At 49.3% G+C, this 22,050-nt stretch overlaps 1 protein-coding gene across 4 annotated transcripts in view; it reads right to left on the minus strand.

The window, feature by feature from the left end:
* LOC121290654 (pleckstrin homology-like domain family B member 1) overlaps nt 1-22,050 on the minus strand; it is a 250,600-nt gene that overhangs the window by 5,204 nt on the left and 223,346 nt on the right. For all 4 annotated transcript variants that reach the window (XM_041211388.1, XM_041211386.1, XM_041211389.1 and 1 more), the window contains 5 exons: nt 19,259-19,445; nt 11,682-11,772; nt 10,372-10,518; nt 5,487-5,706; nt 2,267-2,352 (listed from right to left, as the gene is read on the minus strand). In XM_041211388.1, coding sequence (XP_041067322.1) covers nt 2,267-2,352; nt 5,487-5,706; nt 10,372-10,518; nt 11,682-11,772; nt 19,259-19,445 — 731 coding nt within the window. The remainder of the gene's footprint in view (nt 1-2,266; nt 2,353-5,486; nt 5,707-10,371; nt 10,519-11,681; nt 11,773-19,258; nt 19,446-22,050) is intronic.

A 22,050-nucleotide genomic window follows, 5' to 3' on the forward strand; every position in this document is an offset into this window, starting at 1 on the left:
CCGCATAGACAGGAACTGGGGGAACAGGGAAAGGCCTGTGACCTGCACTCCCAGATAGACAGGAACAGTGGTGGGGGGAACGTGTGTGGAAACAGGAAAAGGACTGTGATCCACACTCCCACATAGACAGGAACTGGGGTTAACAGGGAAAGTACTGTGCCTGAACTCCCCAGATAGACAGGAACTGGGGGAACAGGGAAAGGACTGTGACCTGCACTGCCGCATAGACAGGAACTGGGGGGGTAACAGGGAAAGGACTGTGCCTGAACTCCCTGGATGGACAGGAACTGGGGGGAACAGGAAAAAAATGGTGATCTGCACACCCGGATAGACAGGGACTGGGGGAACAGGGAAAGGACTGTGACCGACCTCCCCGGATAGACAGGGACTGGGGGAACAGGGAAAGGACTGTGACCCACACTCCCACATAGACAGGAACTCAGAACAAGGAAAGGACAGTGACCCACACTCCCGGATAGACAGGAACTGGGGGGACAGGGAAAGGACTGTGATCCACACTCTCGGATAGACAGGAACTCAGAACAAGGAAAGGACTGTGACCCACACTCCCGCCTAGACAGGAACTGGGGGGAAAGGACCGTGACCCACACTACCGGATAGACAGGAACTGGGGGAACAGGGAAAGGACTGTGACCCACACTACCGGATAGACAGGAACTGGGGGGACAGGGAAAGGACTGTGACCCACACTACCGGATAGACAGGAACTTGGGGGACAGGGAAAGGACTGTGACCCACACTACCGGATAGACAGGAACTTGGGGGACAGGGAAAGGACTGTGACCCACACTACCGGATAGACAGGAACTGGGGGGACAGGGAAAGGACTGTGACCCACACTACCGGATAGACAGGAACTGGGGGAACAGGAAAAGGACTCTGACCGGCCTCCCAGATAGACAGGAACTGGGGGAACGGGAAAGGACTGTGACCCACCCTCCCGGGTAGACAGGAACTGGAGGAACAGGGCAAGGACTGTGACTGGCCACCCGGATAGACAGGAAATGGGATGGGGGGGGCCGGGGGAGAAAAAACAGGGAAAGGACTGTGACTGGCCCCCCAGATAGATAGGAACTGGGGGAACAGGGAAAGGACTGTGACCCGCAATCCCGGATAGACAGGAACTGGGGGAACAGGGAACAGACTGTGACCCACAATTCCAGATAGACCGGAACTGGGGGAACAGGGAAAGGACTGTGACCCACACTCCCGGATAGACAGGAACTGGGGGAACAGGGAAAGGACTGTGACCCACACTCCCGGATAGACAGGAACTGGGGGAACAGGGAAAGGACCATGACCTGCATTCTGCTCCGCATGTTTCAACCTGACTGAATATCATGAGAGGGGCTAAAAGAGATAGCCGCTCATTTTGAGTCCAAAAGGTTAACTCCTTGTTCTCCCCGAGAAAACTAGACTGGCCCTCGGTGAGGTTACTGCGTGCCTGTTTAGCCCCATTTTGTGAAAAGCACCTCACACACAAAGCTGATAAATCCATTCACCGGTGTGTCTAGTGAACAGACAGCTGCTGTCATTCAGTGAACAAGGAAGTAAAGAGGCCACAACAATCAAATAACACTTGTACACTCTGCTCTTCCACTTACCATCTTAGCAATAAACGCACTGAGTGTAACAGTTAGACATGAATCTGAACTTTGCAATCAAATGCACAATCGCCATGTCTATTACAGTCCCCACCCTTCTTAGCAGACACATTGGTTTGATTGTGATTTGCCTGTTATTCTCGATGGCTGGTATAACAGTGGCAGCCTGATGGTAGGACTCTACCAGATCACAGCAATGTTCCTTCAGTGGAGCAGCCAACATGGGCAGCTCTTTCCAGCTCCACTCTGACCTGTTGTTTTATAGACACTGTAGTCAGTGCTCGGTGCAAACTGTAACTCCCTCCCATCTAGAAGATGTTAAAAAAACTTAAGGACACGGAAGAGAACTGAACATGACCAAAGTGTTATTTAATTATGTGTACAAATCAAGGTGTGAACGAGTGAGTACACAGAGCCACTTCAACTGATATAAATAGAGAACTTAAGGTGTACCTTTGCAATGGATATTAATGAACACCACTTTTCGCCAAGATAAGAGACAATCCATTTAAACATGGGATTTGTAAATTGTGGCGACTGTGTTGGTTTTATTTTAGTTAGTCACATCTGACTTTCTAACTGGCCATAGATGGTTAATGTACAGGGTGGCATCGTGTTAAAACACAGAATGGGTCCAATACCTTGTGCGCACTCTTCAAGTGATCATAATAAACTTCCTCGATAGCCTGAAAATATATCACCCCTTTCAATTTGGTTTCATGTTTATCTGTGGAAAAAGAAAGATGAGAATCAATCAACGCTGACAATTCTTGGAGGGAAAGACTTTGGGTATTAATCCAGAGAGGGCACAAGGTGGTGAAACAACCCAAGTCACTATACCCCCACTCCCAGTCACTACACACCCCCCCCCACCCCCCATCCCCAGTCATTACACCCCCCACCCCCACCCACTACACCCCCACCCTCAGTCACTACCCACCCATCCCTCACCCCCAGTCACTACCCACCCATCCCTCAACCCCAGTCACTACACCCCCATCACGCCCATTCACTACACTCCCACCCACTACAGCCCCACCCCCAGTCACTACACACCCATCCCTCACCCCCAGTCACTACACCCCTACCCCAACCACTACACCCCCACCCCCAGTCACTACACCCCCACCCCTAGTCACTACACCCCCACACACTACACCCCCACCCCCAGTTACTACCCACCCATCCCTCACCCCCCAGTCACTACACACCCATCCCTCAACCCCAGTCACTACACACCCACCACCCCCAGTCACTACACACCCACCCACTGCACTCCCACCCACTGCACCCCCACCCACTACCCACCCATCCCCCACCCCCAGTCACTACACCCTGAAACCCACCCTCAATCACTACACCCTCACCCTCAGTCACTACACCCCCACCCACTACACCCTCAACCCCACCCCCAGTCACTACCCCTTCTTCCCCACCCCCAATCATTACACCCCCACCCCCCACCCCCAGTCACTACATGCCACACCCCCCAGTCACTACACCCTCACCCCACACGCCCAGTCACTGCACTCCTACCACCAGTCACTACCCCCAACACCCCAACCTCCAATCACTACACCCCCACCCAATACATCCACAGCCCCCACCCCCAATCATTACACCCCCACCCCCCACCCCCAGTCACTACATGCCACACCCCCCAGTCACTACACCCTCACCCCACACGCCCAGTCACTGCACCCCTACCACCAGTCACTACCCCCAACACCCCAACCTCCAATCACTACACCCCCACCCAATACATCCACAGCCCCCACCCCCAGTCATTACAACCCCACCCCCCACCCCCAGTCACTACACCCTCACACCCAGTCTCTACACCCCCAGTCACTAAACCCACAGTCATTACACCCCCACCCCCAGTCACTACACCCCCACCCCCAGTCTTGACACCCCCACCCCTCACTCTCCAATCACTACACCCCCACCGACTACACCCTCACCCCCCCACCCCCAGTCAGCTCACCCCCAAACCCACGCCCAATCACTACACTCCCACCCCCAGTCACTACAGCCCCACCTCCAGTCATTTCACCCCCACCCCCAGTCACTACACCTCCACCCCTACAACCAGTCACTACAACCCTCACCACCAGTAACTACAATCCCACCCTCACCCCCAGTCACTACAGCCCCACCGCCAGCCACTACACCCCCATCCCCACCCACTACACCCCCACCCGCACCCCAGGCAACACCTCCTCTCTGATATTCCCCCTTATTCACTATAGCACCCCATACACCCCCCTACACCAACTCACCACAACCTGCACCACCACACGCCAAATCCTCACATGAACCCGGCATCGTCCGTACACGGGGTGGATGGGGCGGTGGGAGAGGCTGGTGTAGAGCTGCCTGCCTAAACCTGACTGGAGTGCCGCTTACACCCGGCGGGAACACTGTGAGAACACAGTCCAAACCCGGCGGGAACACAGTCCAAACCCGGCGGGAACACAGTCCAAACCCGGCGGGAGGGGGGATTTTCAGGTAGGAGCAGCTGTTGCTGGGGAGCTGAGGGAGGTTCACAGGGAAACCTTGATTCACTTCCCATTCTAGGTCACTTCAAGCCACTTGCCGGCTGCCAATTGTCACTGCAAGACAGGGGCAGGAAGGATTGGTAAATGGGCAAAGGAGGACAGGACGGGGAGAGGGGGAGAGGGGGAGTGGGAGAGGGGGAGAGAGGGAGGGGGATGGGGGACAGGGAGAGGGGGAGACGGAGGACGGGGAGAGGGGGACGGGGAGAGGGGGAACGGGGAGAGGGAGAGAGGGGGAGGGGGAGAGGGAGAGAGGGGGAGGGGGGAGGGGGAGGGGGAGAGGGGGGACGGGAAAGGGGGACGGGAAGAGGGGGGATGGGGAGAGGGGGGACGGTGAGAGGAGGGGACGGGGAGGGGAGAGGGGGGGACGGGGAGAGGGGGGACGGGGAGGGGAGAGGGGGGGACGGGGAGGGGAGAGGGGGGGACGGGGAGGGGAGAGGGGGGGGACGGGGAGGGGAGAGGGGGGGACGGGGAGGGGAGAGAGGGGGACGGGGAGGGAGAGAGGGGACGTGGGGAGAGGGGACGGGGTGAGGGGGGACGGGGATGGGAAGAGGGGGGACGGGGATGGGAAGAGGGGGGACGGGGAGGAGGGGGACGGGGAGGAGGGGGACGGGGAGGAGGGGGACGGGTAAAGCAAGTCATTTGTGGGCTGGCACCAAGATGACCATAGGTGTTGCTGGGATTGCTGTGCAAGTCCCAGTGAGAATGGTGCTGCAGCCCCTGTTCTCAGATACCTCAGAGGGTTAGTAAACATGAGCCCATCTCACACAATGTGACCCACTCCCATTCTGGGCTTTGCACCATAGGAAGGGGGTCAAGACTTTGGAGAGAGTGAGGAAGAGATTTGCTGGAACGGTTTCCGGGATGAGGGGACTTCAGTTATGTTCAGAGATGATCAAAGCTGGGGGTTGTCGTCTTCAGGACAGGGCAGGTTAAAGGAAGATATTTCCGGGGGAGAAGGGTGAGTAGCCAGAGGAACAGATTTAGGGCGACCTTTCGACTAACAAGTGGTGGCACGTAGAAACATTTTTTTACACTGCGAGGTGTTGTGATCTGCAGTGGACTTCCTGTAAGAATGGGGAAGCAGATTCAATAGTGGCTTTTAAGAGAGTTTTGGATACATACTTCATGGGAAAAATTGACCAATTGATCTGGGGAAAGAGCAGGGGATTGGGACTAATTTGGCAGTTTGACCAGTGTTGGCATATGCACCATGGGCTGAATGGCATCCTTCTGTGCTGTACTTTTCTATAAGGTGGAGCCCAGTGGAGTACATACAATGCTACTGAGTGACCCCCCCTACCTGCATAATACGACAGGGTCCGCTTTGTTCGATCAAAAACGAACCAACGCTTCTTCCAGGTTTTAATTTTGCCGCCCATTTTGACCAAGAACCCTCGACATGTCTTCTCAGTGAGGGATACGTGGTAGCAGGTCTCCACGTTGTGGCCGGCTGCTTCAATGTGAGTGCGTAGGTCAAAGTCTTCCTTTCTGACTGGGAGGTAGCGAGTCAGGGGCCTGGCCTGCAAGGAGAACACCAGAAAACCAGCTGCAAACATTCACATTTTCTCTCTGCATCTTTACAAGAGCAATTACTTGGAACTATAGACCACCTTTAATATTGCAAAATATCCCAAGGCTTTTTACAGGGGCAACATCATAGACAATAAGGAGATATTAGGGCAGATGACCAAACGTTTATTCAAAGAATTAGGTTTTAAGGAGTGTCTTAAAGGTGGAAAGCAAGGTAGAGAAGTGGCGAGGTTTGGGGTGGACGGCCACCAATGGTGGAGCAATTAAAATCGTGGATACACAATAGGCCAGAAATAGAGGAGCACAGATACCTCAGGGGGTTAATGCACACTTGTTGCCTCACCTACATTTTATGCCAGGTGCTTGCTCTGCTTTTACTTGTTTTAATTTTATGATTTGGACACATTCTGCTACTCAACAGGAAATGCAAGTTTATTGATCACTTATGTCAAACATTTTAACAGCTTAGCAAGACCTTCCCATGGCTTCATCCATGCCCCTACTAACACCAAATTGGAGACAGTTAGAGTGCAGGAGTGCCAGGTAATTGACCAGAAACTGGTTTCTAAGGGTTAAATTACAAGGTGGGATTACACAAACTAGAGGTTGTGTTCCTTGGAATTTAGAAGGCCAAGGGGCATTTTGATTTGATGTTCTGTGCCAGGGTGGGGGTGGGAATGGGGGAACGATGTAAAGGAAAATGACAATAGCAGAAAGGAGCAGGATTTAGACCAGAGTTCAACTGACAATAGAAAAACAGTCAAATTGTAAATATCCCAAAATTCACAGGGACCAGACTGAGGAAAACAGTAAAAGCGACAAAGAAGGTATTAAATTGTATGTATATCAAGGTTTGTAGTGTAAATAAAGAAGTTGATTAGCTGCAAGCACATAGGATTATGACGTGGTGACATTGACAGAGACAAGGTCAGGAATAGGTTCCTAATATTCCTGGTTACCGAATGCCCAGGAAAGATAAAGGAGGAAAGAGGGAGGGCTGTGGTAGTATTGATTAAGGATGATGTTACTGTTCTGAACAGGGAGGTTCCAGTTGATGGTTCCTGGACGGAAAGGGTTTGTCTTCAGTTAACAAAGAGGGAGCTGTTACATTGCTGGGAGTTTTATTATAAAGTTTATAAAGCTGCACACAGTGATGTGGAGGACTTAGATGGGAAAATTTGTTGGCAAATTTCAAAGGCATGTAAGAAAACTAGAGTAGCAATACTGGAGACTTTAATTACCTGAATATAGACTGAGAAGTGTAGGAAAAGGGAGACATTTCTGAAATATGTGCAAGAGAAGTTTCTTAATCAGTATGGCTCCAAACCAACAAGAAAGGAAGTAGCCATAGATCTGGCTCTGGGAAATGAAGTAAGGCAACTGGGGAGTGAGTCAGCATCTAAACAACAGCGATCACAACATAATTCAGTTTCAAGTAGTTATGGAAAAAGACTAGAAAACATCAAATGTAGAAACAGTCAACTGGGGAAGATCTTATTTTAGTGTTTTAAGAAAGGCAGATTGGAAAGGGTTAAAGCAGCAAGAGAGCAATGGAATGCGATCAGGGAAGAGAAAGCTCGGGTACGAGGGGCAGCTCGGGTATGGGGGCAGTTCGGGTACGAGGGGCAGCCCGGGTACGGGGGGCAGCTCGGGTACGGGGGCAGCTCGGGTACGGGGGGCAGCTCGGGTACGAGGGGCAGCCCGGGAACGAGGGGCAGCTCGGGTACGGGGTCAGCTCGGGTACGAGGGGCAGCTCGGGTACGGGGGCAGCTCGGGTATGGGGGGCAGCCCGGGTACGAGGGGCAGCTCGGGTACGAGGGGCAGCTCGGGTACGGGGCAGCCCGGGTACGAAGGGCAGCTCAGGTACGAGGGGCAGCCCAGGTACAAGGGGCAGCTCGGGTACGGGGGCAGCTCGGGTACGGGGCAGCTCAGGTACGAGTGGCAGCCCGGGTACAAGGGGCAGCTCGGGTACAAGGGGCAGCTCGGGTACGGGGCAGCTCAGGTACGAGGGGCAGCTCAGGTACGAGATTGTGTAAGTATAGAGAGAAGTGAAAAAGTTACCATGGGAGGTAAAGAGAAATTATTTTTACAAAATTAGGAGGCAACATTAAATTAAACCTTAAAACATATTATAAACTTATAAAATGTAAGCAGTTACCTAGGGAGAAAGGTGGCCCTGTTCAGGAGCCAAAGGGAAATTTTCATGTCAAGACTGATAATGTAGCTAAAATATTCAATTTGTACTCTACATCGGTCTAAACAAGGGAAGTGGATGATGTGAAGATACACTAAAAGAGAGGGAAGGACTTAAGTATAAAAGGTGGATTACAAGGTTAGCATTACTGAAAGTTGATGAGTCGTCTGGTGCAGATGCCGGCTGGGTGACCGTTGGAATAGTCGAGTCTGGAGGTTACAAAGGCAGGGATGGTTTCAGCAGGAGGTGGGCAAAGCTACAGAGAAAGTTAGGTGGGTCTTGGTGATGGAGCAGATATAGGGGCTCGCCGTTGCCTAAGTGCCATGTCGAGTGACACGTGCAACCATAGTCTTCCAAACTTTCCGATCATAGCAACAGTGGATGGCCATTGTTGGACTCCTGGTTAAGCCGGTCTTTAACGCTGTTGCGCTGTTCCTTCAGCCTCTCACTCTCCTGTTAATCCTTCCAGTAGCGAATAGGCACGCTAACCCTTCTGCATGGGTAACATGACCAAAGAGCTACATTTGTCCTTTTTTGATATTATTTGGGCTCTCTTGTTCGTTTGGCCTCATTCAGTATTTCTTCATTAGTTCTCTTCTCCACCCAGCTTCCCTTTAGGATCCTTCTTAACCACCACGTTACAAAGCTTCTGATTATCTTTCCTTCCTTTTTCCTAATGCTCCAAGCTTCACATCCAGAATTCATTCCTGACCAGACAGAACATTTCAGGACACTGATTCTCCAAAACCAGGTGGGAGTGGGAGTTGTGAGGAGGATGCAAAAAGGCATCGAGGGGATTTGGACTGGCTGAGTGAGTGGGCAAGAACACGGCAGATGGAATGTAATGTGAACAAATGTGAAGTTATCCACTTTGGCAGGAAAAGCAGAAAGACAGAGTATTTTTTAAATGGTGAGAGTTTGGGAAGTGTTTATGTCTAAAGGAATCTGGGTGTCCTTGTCCATAATGAAAGTTAACATGTAACTGCAGCAAGCAATTAGGAAGGCAAATGATATATTGGCCTCTATTGCAAGAGGATTTGAGTACAGGGGTAAAGATGTAATGTTGTAATTGTATCGAGCCTTGGTGAGACCGAACCTGGAGTACTGTGTACAGTTTTGGTCTCCTTACCTAAGGAAGAATATACTGGCCATGGAGGGAGTGCAATGGAGGCTCACCAGATTAGTTCCTGATGGGATTGTCCTATGAGAAGACATTGAGGAGACTGGGCCTGTATTCTCTTAGAAGAATGAGAGGTGATCTCATTGAAGTGTACAAAATTTTTACTGGGCTTGACGGGGTGGATACAGGAAGGATGTTTCCCCTGGCTGGGGTAGAGATGGGGTCAGGGGTGGGGGGGGGTTGTGGTTTAGAACCAGGGGGCACACTCTCAGAATAAGGGACAGGCCTTTTAGGACTGAGAGGAGAAGAATTTCTTCACTCAGAGTGGTGAATCTTTGGAATTCTCTACCCCAGAGGGCTGTGGAGGCTCATTTATTGAATATGTTCAAGACAGAAATTCACAGACTTTTAGATAGCAAAGACGTCAAGGGATATGGGAATGATGGAGGAAAATAACGTTGAGGTAAAAGATCAGCCATGATCCAGCTGAATGGCGGAGCAGGCTCGAGGGGCCGAATGGCCTCCTCCTGCTCCTATTTCCTATGTTCCTGTTCTCGTTTCAGAACTCAAGCAGAAATTTCTTAGAACATGGGCCCCAGAGTCAAATACGACACCAGGATCGTGAACAGTTTGGTTCATCCTTGGGAGAGGAATGGATTCGTGTGCAGAGAACGGAGTTTGAGGCTGGCACTGAACTAAATGGCACCCGTCTTATCAATGATTACCTTGAGGAAGCTGCAGCTGATCCCAGACCAGATGTGGGCAACACAGGGGCAAGAGAGGAAAGGGAGAGATGGTGTTGTCAGCCTACATCTCCAGCAGCTCTTTGTCATAGGCCTGATAATAAACAGCTTTTTAAATCACAAATCCCTTTTCTTCAGAGGTGCAATCCACACCCCGAGCCACAAACCTCCCTGCCCCACTCAGCCCCCAATGCATCTGCCTGTCGATGCCAATTTACCAGCATGCGCCAGCCTTCAGGCTTACACAGAGGTCCTACTGGCAAAGGTGGGAGCACAGTCTCCCAGCAGAGGAAATTTGAGTGCAGGTCCGATCCCAGAAAACTTACAGCCCATTGAGAGGAGCTGGCTTAACCGCTTTAAATATCGACAGACATTAATTCCCAATATCCCAAACTGCAGAGAGGAACAGGCCTTGAGGTTTTGAATGGAGATCTATCAAGATGGGCCATTTCCAAACATGCAGGTCAACAGAATTTAATGGAATGGGTAAATAACCCAGGTAAGCACTGGTTAGCAGATTCGTGGGCTTTGACAGCAGAGATTGGGGATCAAACTCCTCAGGGTTAGAGTTTAAACAGCCCCTCGAGTTGTTAAATACCTGTGAACGTTGCTTCTCACGCATTTTAACTTCCTTCTCGATGAGCTGTTGTCTGCGTTCCGTCTCCTCCCGTAATCTCCTCTCCAGCTGCTCCCTCCGAGTCCTCTCTTCCTCCAGAGCTTGTTTCTTAGCTTCCATTTCTCGCTCCTCAATTACAAAACATCATTTTAACCCATACACTTATTGCAGGAAAGAAGGATTAATTTTGGCATAAGAAATGCAGCTTGGGATTGTAAAACACGAACATCAGCATTACAGAACGAGTGATTTACTGCACAACTACTGGGGCTCCTTAATCACCCTCTGCTACTTACACTTGACAGTCCCCCATCAGGGGGCAAAGTTCACCCCCAGACCCATATCAGAGCAATAATTCCATCCCCACCCCCCCAACCCCCGAATCAGGAATAGTAACCCTATCAGGGACAATAACCTCCCCTGCCTCCCAAAGGTGAGGCAATAATCTCACCATCAGTTTTATGCTCTGTTAGTCTATACAAGACCAATGGAAATCTTATACTTAGAAACAATCGAATTGATGTCCATTAACAGGAGCATTATCAAACATTACTCACTTGAGGAGATACCATATCACAAAGTCGTAATGAAACAGGAGGAGGGCTTTCAGCCCATTGAGTCCATGCCAGAAGTGTTTGTCATTGGTGGTATTCAAGTGATGAAGGCAGAGGGATTTCATTACCTCACATTAGGACATGTGAGGAAAAACCTTGCTCAAAGAGATAGGTTTATGGACCACTGCAAAGGAGGAGAGGGAGATCGAGATAGTCTGCAGAGGTTTAGGGAGGGAATTCCAGCATTTAGGACCTGGGCAGCTGAATGCATGGTCACCATTAGTGAAGCGAAGGAAGTGGGAGAAGGCCAAGAGGCCAGAGTTGGAAGAGCCCAGATATCTTGGAGGGTTGTGGGGCTGGATGTGAATCCAGAGGTGGGTGAGGCCATGGTGGGATTTGAAAACAAAAGGATGAGAATTTTAAATTGGAAGCATTGCCAGAATGAGAGCCAATGTAGGTCATTGAACACACAGGGATGGTGAGTGAGCAGGACTTTGTGCGAGTTTGGAAATGAGCAGAGTGTTGGATGAGCTCACATTTACCACAGGCAAAACATTCCATTTTTACACAGGAGATGACAATGAAATGAATTTCATGATCCAAGAAGCTTTCTCCCTCAGTTTTTAACCATGTGTAGGAAGAACAGACAGTCAGTGCTGGAAAGGGGCAGGCGCATTGGAGATGCACTCTCACTGAGGAGTTATCTGCAGCAACCCAATGTAACAGCCTAGAACTCACTTTGCTTTCAATTAGCCATGCCTTTTCAGCCTGAGCTTCCTTTAACAACCGTTCCATCTCTTCAAGTTTGGCAACGTTAAATGTACTGGCACTGCACAAAAACACAAAAAGCAAAACAAGTGAATGGTATTTCTTTTAAATAAAAAAGGCTGAAACATGTTGTCTAACTTTGCACTGAGTTAAACTTTATAACAAAGTTGTTTTGCAAAGTTACATAAACTCAGTGAGAGAATCTAACAACAGTGGCTGTTTGGTGCAATAGTTATTGTTGATTACTCATGGAATGCGCAGTACCGCAGCCTTTCTGAGTGAAATGAGGGGCTTCCAAGGAGCTTCTCTCAATGCAAATCCCACTTAGTCCACAGCTCACCCACATTCCACAGAACAAGACTTACAGTTGCTGTCAGTTGTCAGGCCTGGGAAGCAACCACACAAGTTGATATAAGAAAAGGCCTACAATGTGTGTGAATGGATTGGTGGAAAACATCTGATCTAGTTCCACATGAAAGGCTGCAAAGGCAAAATGCAGAGGGACACACAGGAAGGTGGATCAAGAAATCGGTTCAAAGAGAGAATAAAAAAGTTTAGATGGAAAACTATACATTAAGGAATACATTACTTTCAGTAGATGTACTGAGTGCACTGTCTCAGGGTTCGGTGCTGGGAGATGTTCCGAGTGCAGCGTCCCAGGGATCGGTGCTGGGCGATGTACTGAGTGCAGTGTCCTAGGGATCAGTGCTGGGAGGTGTGCTGATGTATAGGGTGTGAATTCTGGGTGGAGCTAGCCTGGATAGAGAGATATCTGGGCCGATGATTAGCAGAGAGGAATATCTCATCTGCAACATCCCTATTCCTGGCTACTGACCAAACCAGTCTCCTGGCCAAATGTCAAATGGAGGAGATGGCTGTCATTGTTTCAAGCCTTGGGACTTTGTTTAAAGAACATCAGAAGTAGGAAGAGGAGTTGGCTACACATTCCCTCAAGCCTACTCCGACACACAGGAAGATCATGGCTGATCCTTGACCTCAACTCTACTTTCCCACCCTATCTCCATATCCCTTAATTCCTTTAGAGTCCAAAAATTCTTTGATGTCTGTCCTGACTACACTTAGTATCCACAGCTCACTAGGTAGAGAATTCCAAAGATCAACAATTGTCCGACTGAGGAGGTTTGTCCTCATTTCAGTCCTAAATGGCCAACCTCTTCTCCTGAGGGCATGCTCCCTGGTTCTAGGCTCTCCAGCCAGGGGAAAGCAGTCCCTCATTATCCAACCTGTCCAGAATTTTAAACATTTCAGTGAGATCACCTCTCATTCTTCTAAATACCTAATAGCATCAGGCCTATTCTACTCAATCTCTTCTCACAGGACAGCCCTCTCATCCTAGAATTCAGTCCAGTGACCCTTTATTGTATTCTCTCCAATGCAGGTATGTCCTTCCTTAGATATGGAGACCAAAACTTCACCAAGTTCTCCAGGTCTCATTAAAGCCCTGTACATCTGCAGCAAGACTTCCTTATTCTTGTTCTCAAGGTCATGCAATAAAGGCCAAGTCTTCCTAATTGCTTGCGGTACCTACACGTTAATCTGGATACTTCTTGTGCAAGTATAGCCAAAACCCTCTGAACATTTAACTGTTTCTTAACATTTAAGAAATGTTGTTTTCTAGTCTTCCTAGCAAGGTGAATAACTTCATCTTTCCCCACATTTTATTCAATCTGTCACTTTCCTGTCTACTCACTTAAGATGTCCATATCCCTTACTGCTACACTTAACTTTGTATTGTCAGCAAATATATATTACACTTAGTTTCTTCATCTGAATCTTTATTACAGATTGCAAATAACTGACTCAGCACTGATCCTTGTGGCATCCCACCAGGCACAGTCTGCTTCCTGAAAATGGCCTCTCTGTTCCTACTCTCTGCCCTGTCTTGAAATCAATTCTTTTTTGCCCGTGTGTTAGGCAAACTAGCACCTTTGGAGATTGTAACATTCAGGGCACAGGATGTTCTACTACTTGTTAGATGTCATCTGGCCGAGTAACAAGGGTGGGACCCTCTTGGAGTGTTTTGATCGGTCACCCAGATTAGTTCAAGGGTCAGTGAAGAGCAGTCAGTTTTCATCAGAGTGAGTGAGTCAGGATCTGGAGAAGAAGCTCCATGCAGCTAAAGTGCTGCTGTTGGCTCCGAGGAGCTGGGTAGGCAGTTTCCCAAGTAGTGAGGACTTGGGAAAAGCTCTGGAGAGCTGAAAAGACAGTGGAATCCACAATAATCCTGAGGTTCTGTTTATCAATTTAGACCTTGGCTTTTCAAACTCTCTCAGCAGAACCTTATTCCAGCTATGTCGTTGGTTTCCATGTGGACCACAACAACTGGATCCACCCCCTCCAAGTTCATCTCCAGCGAGGAGATGTCCTTAACCCCAGCACTGGGCAGGCAACACCCTACGGGGCCCCAGGTTGCAGCTGCAGAGGACAGCATCTATACCACCGGTTATACAATCACCTCTCACTGTCACATTCCTTTTCACTCCCCCCCACCCCGTCAAACACTTGAATGGCAGCCTGCACTGTGGCACCATGGTCTGTTTGTCCATCTCCCCTGCAGGCACTGCACCCATCCAGAAGCCAAGGTCTAATTTAATAAGCAGAACCTCAGGATTATTGTGGATTCCACTGTCCTTTCAGCTCTCCAGGGCTTCTCCAGAGTCCTCACTACTTGACAGCCTGCCTACCCATCTCCTCAGAGCGAAGAGCAGCACTTAAGCTGCATGGAGCTTCTTCTCCGGCTCCTGACTCACTCACTCTGACGAAAACTGACTGCCCCACGACCTGCTCTTCACTGACCCTTGAACTGATCTGGGTGACCTATCAAAACACACCAAGAGGGCCCTACACTTGTTACTAGGCGGCAAGAACTTCACACCTGTCAGAAAAGGGCAAAGGCCGAGGCACCCTGAGCGCTGCACTTGGTGGCCCCTTTACCTGCCTGACCCTCAGTCACACCCTCCTGAACACCAACCAGACCTGTACCACACCTAACATAAGGGATAGGATTGCCTTCTGGAACAAAGAGTCCAGGTAATTCTCCTCCATCCCTGATGCCCCATTTGGAGTATTCTAGGGGCAAATTCTCAGTGCGTCAGGCCTGGTCCTCCCCACTTTCCAACTGCCCTGTACTCGTGTTGAATCCAGCCTCCTTGACATATAATTCAAATCCTAACTAACCTCAGTGCACTGCTGGCAAAGCAAGAATTCACATGCATTTTTGTGGAAACCAATTTTATTGAATATTTGTGAACAAACAGTGACTACTGGGATGTTAACTTCAGCCAGGGGCAACAGTGGACTTTATGTGAATCGCCACTTCACAAAGATTCTTCAATCTTGCTGAAAAGCGAGACATGTTGCAGTAGCTTTTCATCTTGCACTCATCAGGACAAACACAAGTATGCCAAATTCCAAATGATCACAACAGTTTATATACAGGAAAAAAAAGTGTTCTGATTGGTTGACAAGTTCAACTCTGATTGGCCAAGGTGTTGCCATGGCGAAAGCACTGAGGAAGTAATGTGGTTCATTCACGCTTGCTACAAGCGACATACATTCATACACATGGCAAACAAAAGAATATGTTCAAACCTTGCGCCTTTTTTGAATTATCCGGGAGCTTGGGAAGTCTGTGGTTCCCTGTTTGTTTATCCATAGCAATGCCTGGGCCAATCAGAGTTGACTTACTAACCAATCAGCACCCTTTCCTCCTGTCGTATAAATTGTTGCGATTGTTTGAAATTTGGCATTTTTGCATTTGTCCTGATCAGTACAAGACGAAAAGCTTCGACAACATGTCTCTCTTTTTAATGATACAAAAGTTCTTATTGGCCACATTTCTGGAATCACTGACACTGCAAAGAACTGCGACCAGAGCACGAGTCCCTCACAGAGCCTCTGCTTTGTTCAAAAGCAAAGGGAGCGGCCAGAGCCCAGAGCCCAGAGCCTGCACGTTGAAAGGGTTTCATTATAAAATGCTACAGGATTTTCTCTGCCCTCTTGTGGCTGCTGTGAGTCTGGTTGGCAGACACTTTGCCGGCCTTAATTCTTGACATTCTTGGGACTTCTTGCCAATTCTAAATTTTTTTTTGGTTGGTTTCAATCCACCTTCTAGTTCCATCTGGTACTATAATTTGTGCTAAAACAGTTCAAACCAGTACTCTTATTTCCCAGTTTTTACAGGTGTTCCATTGTAAGGTATACACGATCAGTTCAGACCAGTAGTCTTATTTTCCGGTTTAGACCATTATTCTTATTTTCCAGTTTTTAAACTGTTTTTTTTTTTTGCCTGGCTGTCCCTGCTTTAAACCTGTCTATGCCGCTTCCAAAGCCAAGCTACCTTGATTTGCGCTCGAATGGAGAAGTGACCAGATTAAGTACATTTCCAGCTTGCTTAGGTGGTTAAATCGTGGTGAATGCAGACACTCTTTGATGTCATAAAGATGTGTGCTCTGTCAGTGCCCTCGGGACAGTTGGTGCTCGATACTGTCAACCTATGCCAGGATATTGGAATAAGCCAAAATAAGCACCTGAAATTTCCAAAAGTCAGGCTTGCATTTATACAGTGCTTTTTATGACCACATCCTGAAGTGCTCCAAAACAAATGAATTAAATTTTGAAATGTAGGAAATGCGGTGGCCATATGTGCACAGCAAGCTCCCACAAACAGCAATATGATAACGATCGGATTGTTAGTGATGTTGAATGAGGGATAAATGTTGGCCAGGACACTGGGGAGAACTCCCCCTTCTCTTCTTCCAAATAGTCTCATCCAAAAACGGCACCTCCACCAGCACCGCACACCCTCAGTACTGCATGGGGAGCACAGCCTAGGTTGTGCGCTCAGGGATTGAGAATGGGATAAGTGTGAAATGTCGCTGCCGGTGAATGTTGAACATGACTGGGCGGTTAACAGATTAAAGGAAAACTGAAAAATCTTCGCACCAAGCAGTATTATGTTATCAGTGTGTCAGCTCATAAATCCCTCTGTCAGACGGGTGGACCATAATTGAGTGACAAAGGATTGGATGGATTCCCACAGGAAAGGATCTTTAACGGATGAGTGACTGGAATTTTGAAACTGCCAAGTTGGGAGAGATGTGAATTCAGAAAACGTGTGGACCTGAATATTCAGCCCACTGCTCCTGAACTAAAAACTCAAGTGAAGTAAGTGTGGGCCATCTCACGACCAGATCCTAAAACCTTGGCATATTACTCACAGGTACTGCTTTTTGGCTCAAGGTAGAATCAACAAACCACATGCGTGTTTAAGCACCACATTTTATTGCCCGTTTAGAGAGTTTTATCTTTAAAAAGTTCAGCTGTTATTTATCAGAGTTAAACATGTTGCTAAATTGTAGTTCAGTGTCTAACACCAGTTAGTGTTGACTGGTGCTGTTTTTTTTTAAACACCAAAGAATTTGTGTGTTATTAAGAAAGCACCTGGTCTGAACTGTGTATCAAAATCTGGTGTCAGACACGTCTGAGGTTTCAAACATCTCGAGAGGGCACATGTCGGGTGGTCTTGGCTCTTTGCTCTTTTGTTTTGCACATTGTTAACTGCCGTATGTGGTCCGTTAAACTGTCAGCGCGTTCTGGTATTGACACGTTAGATTTATCACTTTCAGGCACGGGATCTGGGTCTAATTTAATTCTTTCCTGCACCAGTTTGTGTTAGTGTGAAGCAGTCTCTGGGCGAAATCTTGTGAATGCACCGGAGGGTTGTTGCCCTCAGAGAGCTTGGCCAGAGACCGCGTTTGCCTCCTTTGGAACCACGGGCTAATCAGGCAGTGGAGAGGCCAGCGATGGGCCTTTCCCTGGGATCAGGACCCCCAGGGTGAAGGTCCTACCTACCCAGCCCATCAGAGGCCGCTCTTTCGCTCAGCAGTGCCACAGGGGAAGCAGTGGCTGCTGCAGGAAAGACGCCCACTGGAGACCCAGGGTCACGAAGTGAGCCAGGCCACAGTTTATGTGAAACAAAAACAAAAATAGAAATACCTGGAAAAACTCAGCAGGTCTGGGAGCATCGGTGGAGAAGAGTACAGTTGACTTTGAGTCCTCATGACCCTTCAACAGAACTAAGTAAAAATAGGAAAGGGGTGAAATATAAGCTGGTTTAAGGGAGGGGGTGGGGGTGTTGGGACAAGAAGAGCTAGGTAAAGGGCCAGTAATAGGTGGAGATAACCAAAAGATGTCATAGACAAAAGGACAAAGAGGTGTTGAAGGTGGTGATATTATCTAAAGGAATGTGCTAATTAAGGGTAGAAAGCAGCACAAACAAGGTACAGATAGCTCTAGTGGGGTTGGTTTAACTGGCCGGGTGGCTCTCAGGGGGCCGATACCGTGTCCCTCGATCAGACGGTGAGTGCCTTTGAAGGTCCCCCAACCTGGGCCTAATTGGGGCAGAGGCAGGATTGCAGCAGGGTATTCACATGCCACCCTCCCACCCAATTAAATTCCCTCCCCACCTCCAAAGATGCCACTTGAGGGGCAGAAGATTCTGCCCTCTGTGTCAAAGCGATAAACTCCAAGTGTTGGTGAGATGGAACGTAGCTTGGCATTGGCTGTCCAGACTAAATACAACGTGTACATTCACTGATGTTGTTCATGGCTCCATCTCCTCCACGACCGTCTGCCCCCCAACTTTTCCCTTCAACCCTGTCACCATCACCCCTCCTCAAAACATTCATCAGGGCAAACGATTGCCCCATCCCCCACCTTTCCTTTCTCTCTCCAAGATTCTTGAACATGCTGTCGCCACCCAAATTCATATCCACCTTTCCTGGAACTCCACGTTTGAATCCCTCCAAATCAGGTTTCCACCTCTGTCACAGCACTAAAATTGACCTTGATTAAAGTCACAAATGACATCCTGTGCGTATGTGGCGAAGGTGGAATTTGTCCCTCCCCATCCTTCTCGATCAGTCTGCAGACTTTGACCCAGTTGACCTGACCCTCCTCCGACAATGCCTCGCAGCTGTTGCCCAGCTAAAGACATGGCCACCACCAGCAGTGGAGGGAAGCGAGTGAGGAATGTACACGAGGCTCGAATTGGAGGAGCGCAGAGGTCTTGCGGGGGGCTGCAGGAGGTTACTGCGACAGGGAGAGGTGAGGCCGTAGTGGGAATTGAGCACAGAGAATGGGAATTTTAAATATGAGGACCGGGAACTAATTGTCCGTCAGCAATCACAGGGGGGGCATGGTTGAACAGGACTCGATTAGGATTTGGGGACTAGAGTTTGGGATGAGCTTAATTTTATGGAGGGGGGCAGATGGGAGTCCAGCCAAGAAAGCACTGGAAGGTCAAATCCAAAGATTACAAAGACACGGATGGGAATTTCAGCAGATGAGTCAAGGAGGATGGAGTCGGACAATGTTACAGTGGAGTAGGTAAGCCATCCCAAGATGTATGAACATTCTCCGCTCCTGATGCCTGGGGTTACAAAGCAGGAAAAGAGGGGTCATTGCTCCAAGAACTGACTATCCACTGGGCACAAGGACAGTCTCGAGGCAGAGAAAACCTTTACCTGGAAATATTGTCCGGAGAACAGGCAGAGATGTTGGTGTCCACACTGTCGGAGCTGTCCACACTGAGGGTGTCGAAGGCACTGTCCTTGCATCCACTGTCAGTGTAGGGAGAGCGATCAGCCCCAGCGCTGGCCTCCTCCTGAGCTCGGAGCCTCTGCTCGTCATTGGCACGGTGCTGTCGGGATCCTGAGGCAACCGAGAGCATGGTTATTTCATTCAAACCCTCCCAATCTACAGAAAAAACTACAGGTACAAAACCAGACCAACACTAAAACCATGTTGAGGGGAAAGAATTCCCTTGTGAGCGTAAATTCAAACACATCAGTAAGAGTGGAGTTGACTCACTATCTAACTAAAATGCCCATGATCCCCATGTCCTGTCTCCTAACCATTTCCAGATCCACATCAACAGGTTACCTCCAATTCCACGCGCTCTCATTTTTGCTGACAGTCTCTTATGTGGAACCTTATCAAAAGCTTTCTTGGAAGTCAACATAAATAACATCCGTAGACACTCCCTTATTGTCCATGTTCATGACCTCCTCAAAATATTTGCCAAGTTCAACTGGGCATGCCTGACCCTTTCCAAATTCCCTCACCCTCTCCCTGATCACTTCACATTTGTCCAAACGCTCAACCACTCTGTCCCGATGCAACAGCATATCGAAATTCCGCTGTATGGGAAAGCCAATGGGAATCCATCTCTCCCAAGTGATGAGGCAACCACACGAGCGGAGTCTCCGCCCACAGTATGGAGGGGACACGATTGTCCCACGTTGCAGTCAACCCCGTTTACTGTCGAAAGTGGAACTGCACTTGCTCATCCAGTCCTGAGGAGCCCACGACGAAGTGGCTGTGGGCACTGTGTAAATATGGATCAGTGCAAAAAAATCTCCATTGGAAAGGTGAAGGACCCTCCAGCTCCACAGTGCCTAAAACTCGGAGACATTGTCCATGCCCCAAACGTTCAGTCCATCAGGGGTAGGCAGGAACCTGGGGTTAAGGTTACATTCAGAACAGCCAAGAACTTATTGAATGGCAGAGCAGGCTTAAGGGGCCGTGTGACCTACTCCTGCTCCTAATTCAGATGCTCGGAACTCAGGTGTTTTCCCATTCCTGAACCACCAAGGGCAAATGGTACTAGCTCCTCACGTCCGATGGGAATGCACCTTCCAAACCCACGACCACTACCACCTAGAAGGACAAGGGCAGCAGATACATGGGAACACCACCACCTGGAAATTCCCCTCCAAGTCACTCACTATCCAAACTTGGAAATATATTGTCGTTCATTCACTGTGGCAGGGTCAAAGCCCTGGAATTCCCTCCCTAACAGCACTGTGGGTGTACCTACACCACATGGACTGCAGCGGTTCAAGAAGGCAGCTCACCACCACCTTCTCAGGGGCATCTAGAGATGGGTAATGCTGACCCAGCCAGTGACATTCACATCCCAGAAATGAAAAAAAAAATGGCTGCCCCAGAATTCCAGCGCCGTCACTGGGGGTTCACTCACCACCTCCCCCCCACCCCCCTCACCAATCTCCAGGGCAGGAAGTTACACCCCATCAAACCTGTCTCTTCATGGAGACATCCTCTCCCTGTATTGGTGGTGTAAGCGAGGTTGCAGTCCCTCTGATTGGGTCAGCAGCTCTTTCACCAGCAATTGGATGGCAGTCCCATCAGTGGTTTCTTCACTGGCTGCCGAAGTAAAATCCTGCCCTGGGTCCTGTCGCCCCTGGGGATCCATTCCTGGTCTCGACAAAGGGACTTCCTAGGTTTTTGTAAAATTCTGTCCAATGATTTGGCTCTTTCAAGTCTTTTGTTATCTATTTTCTGAACTGTTGGGGGCATCAGATGCACATTGAGCAATCAAAGCTCAGGTTCTCAAACACAGACACAGACTCGCTCACACACACACACACACATGCTCTCTCTCAGGCACACACTCACACACAGGCTCTAACTCACACACACACACATACACAGGCTCTCTCTCACGCACACACAGGCTCTCACACACACACACACACACACACAGGCTCTCTCACTCACACACACACACAGGCTCTCACACACACACACACACACAGGCTCTCTCTCAGGCACACACAGGCTCTCTCACACACACAGGCTCTCTCACACACACACACACACACAGGCTCTCACACACACACACAGGCTCTCTCACTCGCACACACACACACACACACAGGTTCTCTCACACACACACACAGGCTCTCTCACTCACACACACAGGCTCTCACACTCACACACACACACACACACACACCGGCTCTCTCACACACACACATTGGCTCTCTCTCTCTCTCACACACACACACACACCGGCTCTCTCTCTCTCTCTCTCACACACACACACAGAGGCTCTCTCTCTCTCTCTCATACTCACACACACACACACTGGCGCTCTCTCTCTCTCACACACACACACACCGGCTCTCTCTCTCTCTCTCACACACACACACTGGCTCTCTCTCTCTCTCTCACATACACACACTGGCTCTCTCTCTCTCTCTCACATACACACACACCGGCTCTCTCTCTCTCTCACATACACACACACCGGCTCTCTCTCTCTCCCTCACACACACACACTGGCTCTCTCTCTCTCTCCCTCACACACACACCCACTCTCTCTCTCTCTCCCACACACACACCGGCTCTCTCTCACTCTCACACACACACACACCAGCTCTCTCTCTCTCCCTCAAACACACACACACACACACACACACACACACACACACACACACCAGCTCTCTCGCTC

Source organism: Carcharodon carcharias, chromosome 18 (assembly GCF_017639515.1).
Source record: "Carcharodon carcharias isolate sCarCar2 chromosome 18, sCarCar2.pri, whole genome shotgun sequence".
NCBI lineage: Eukaryota > Metazoa > Chordata > Chondrichthyes > Lamniformes > Lamnidae > Carcharodon > Carcharodon carcharias.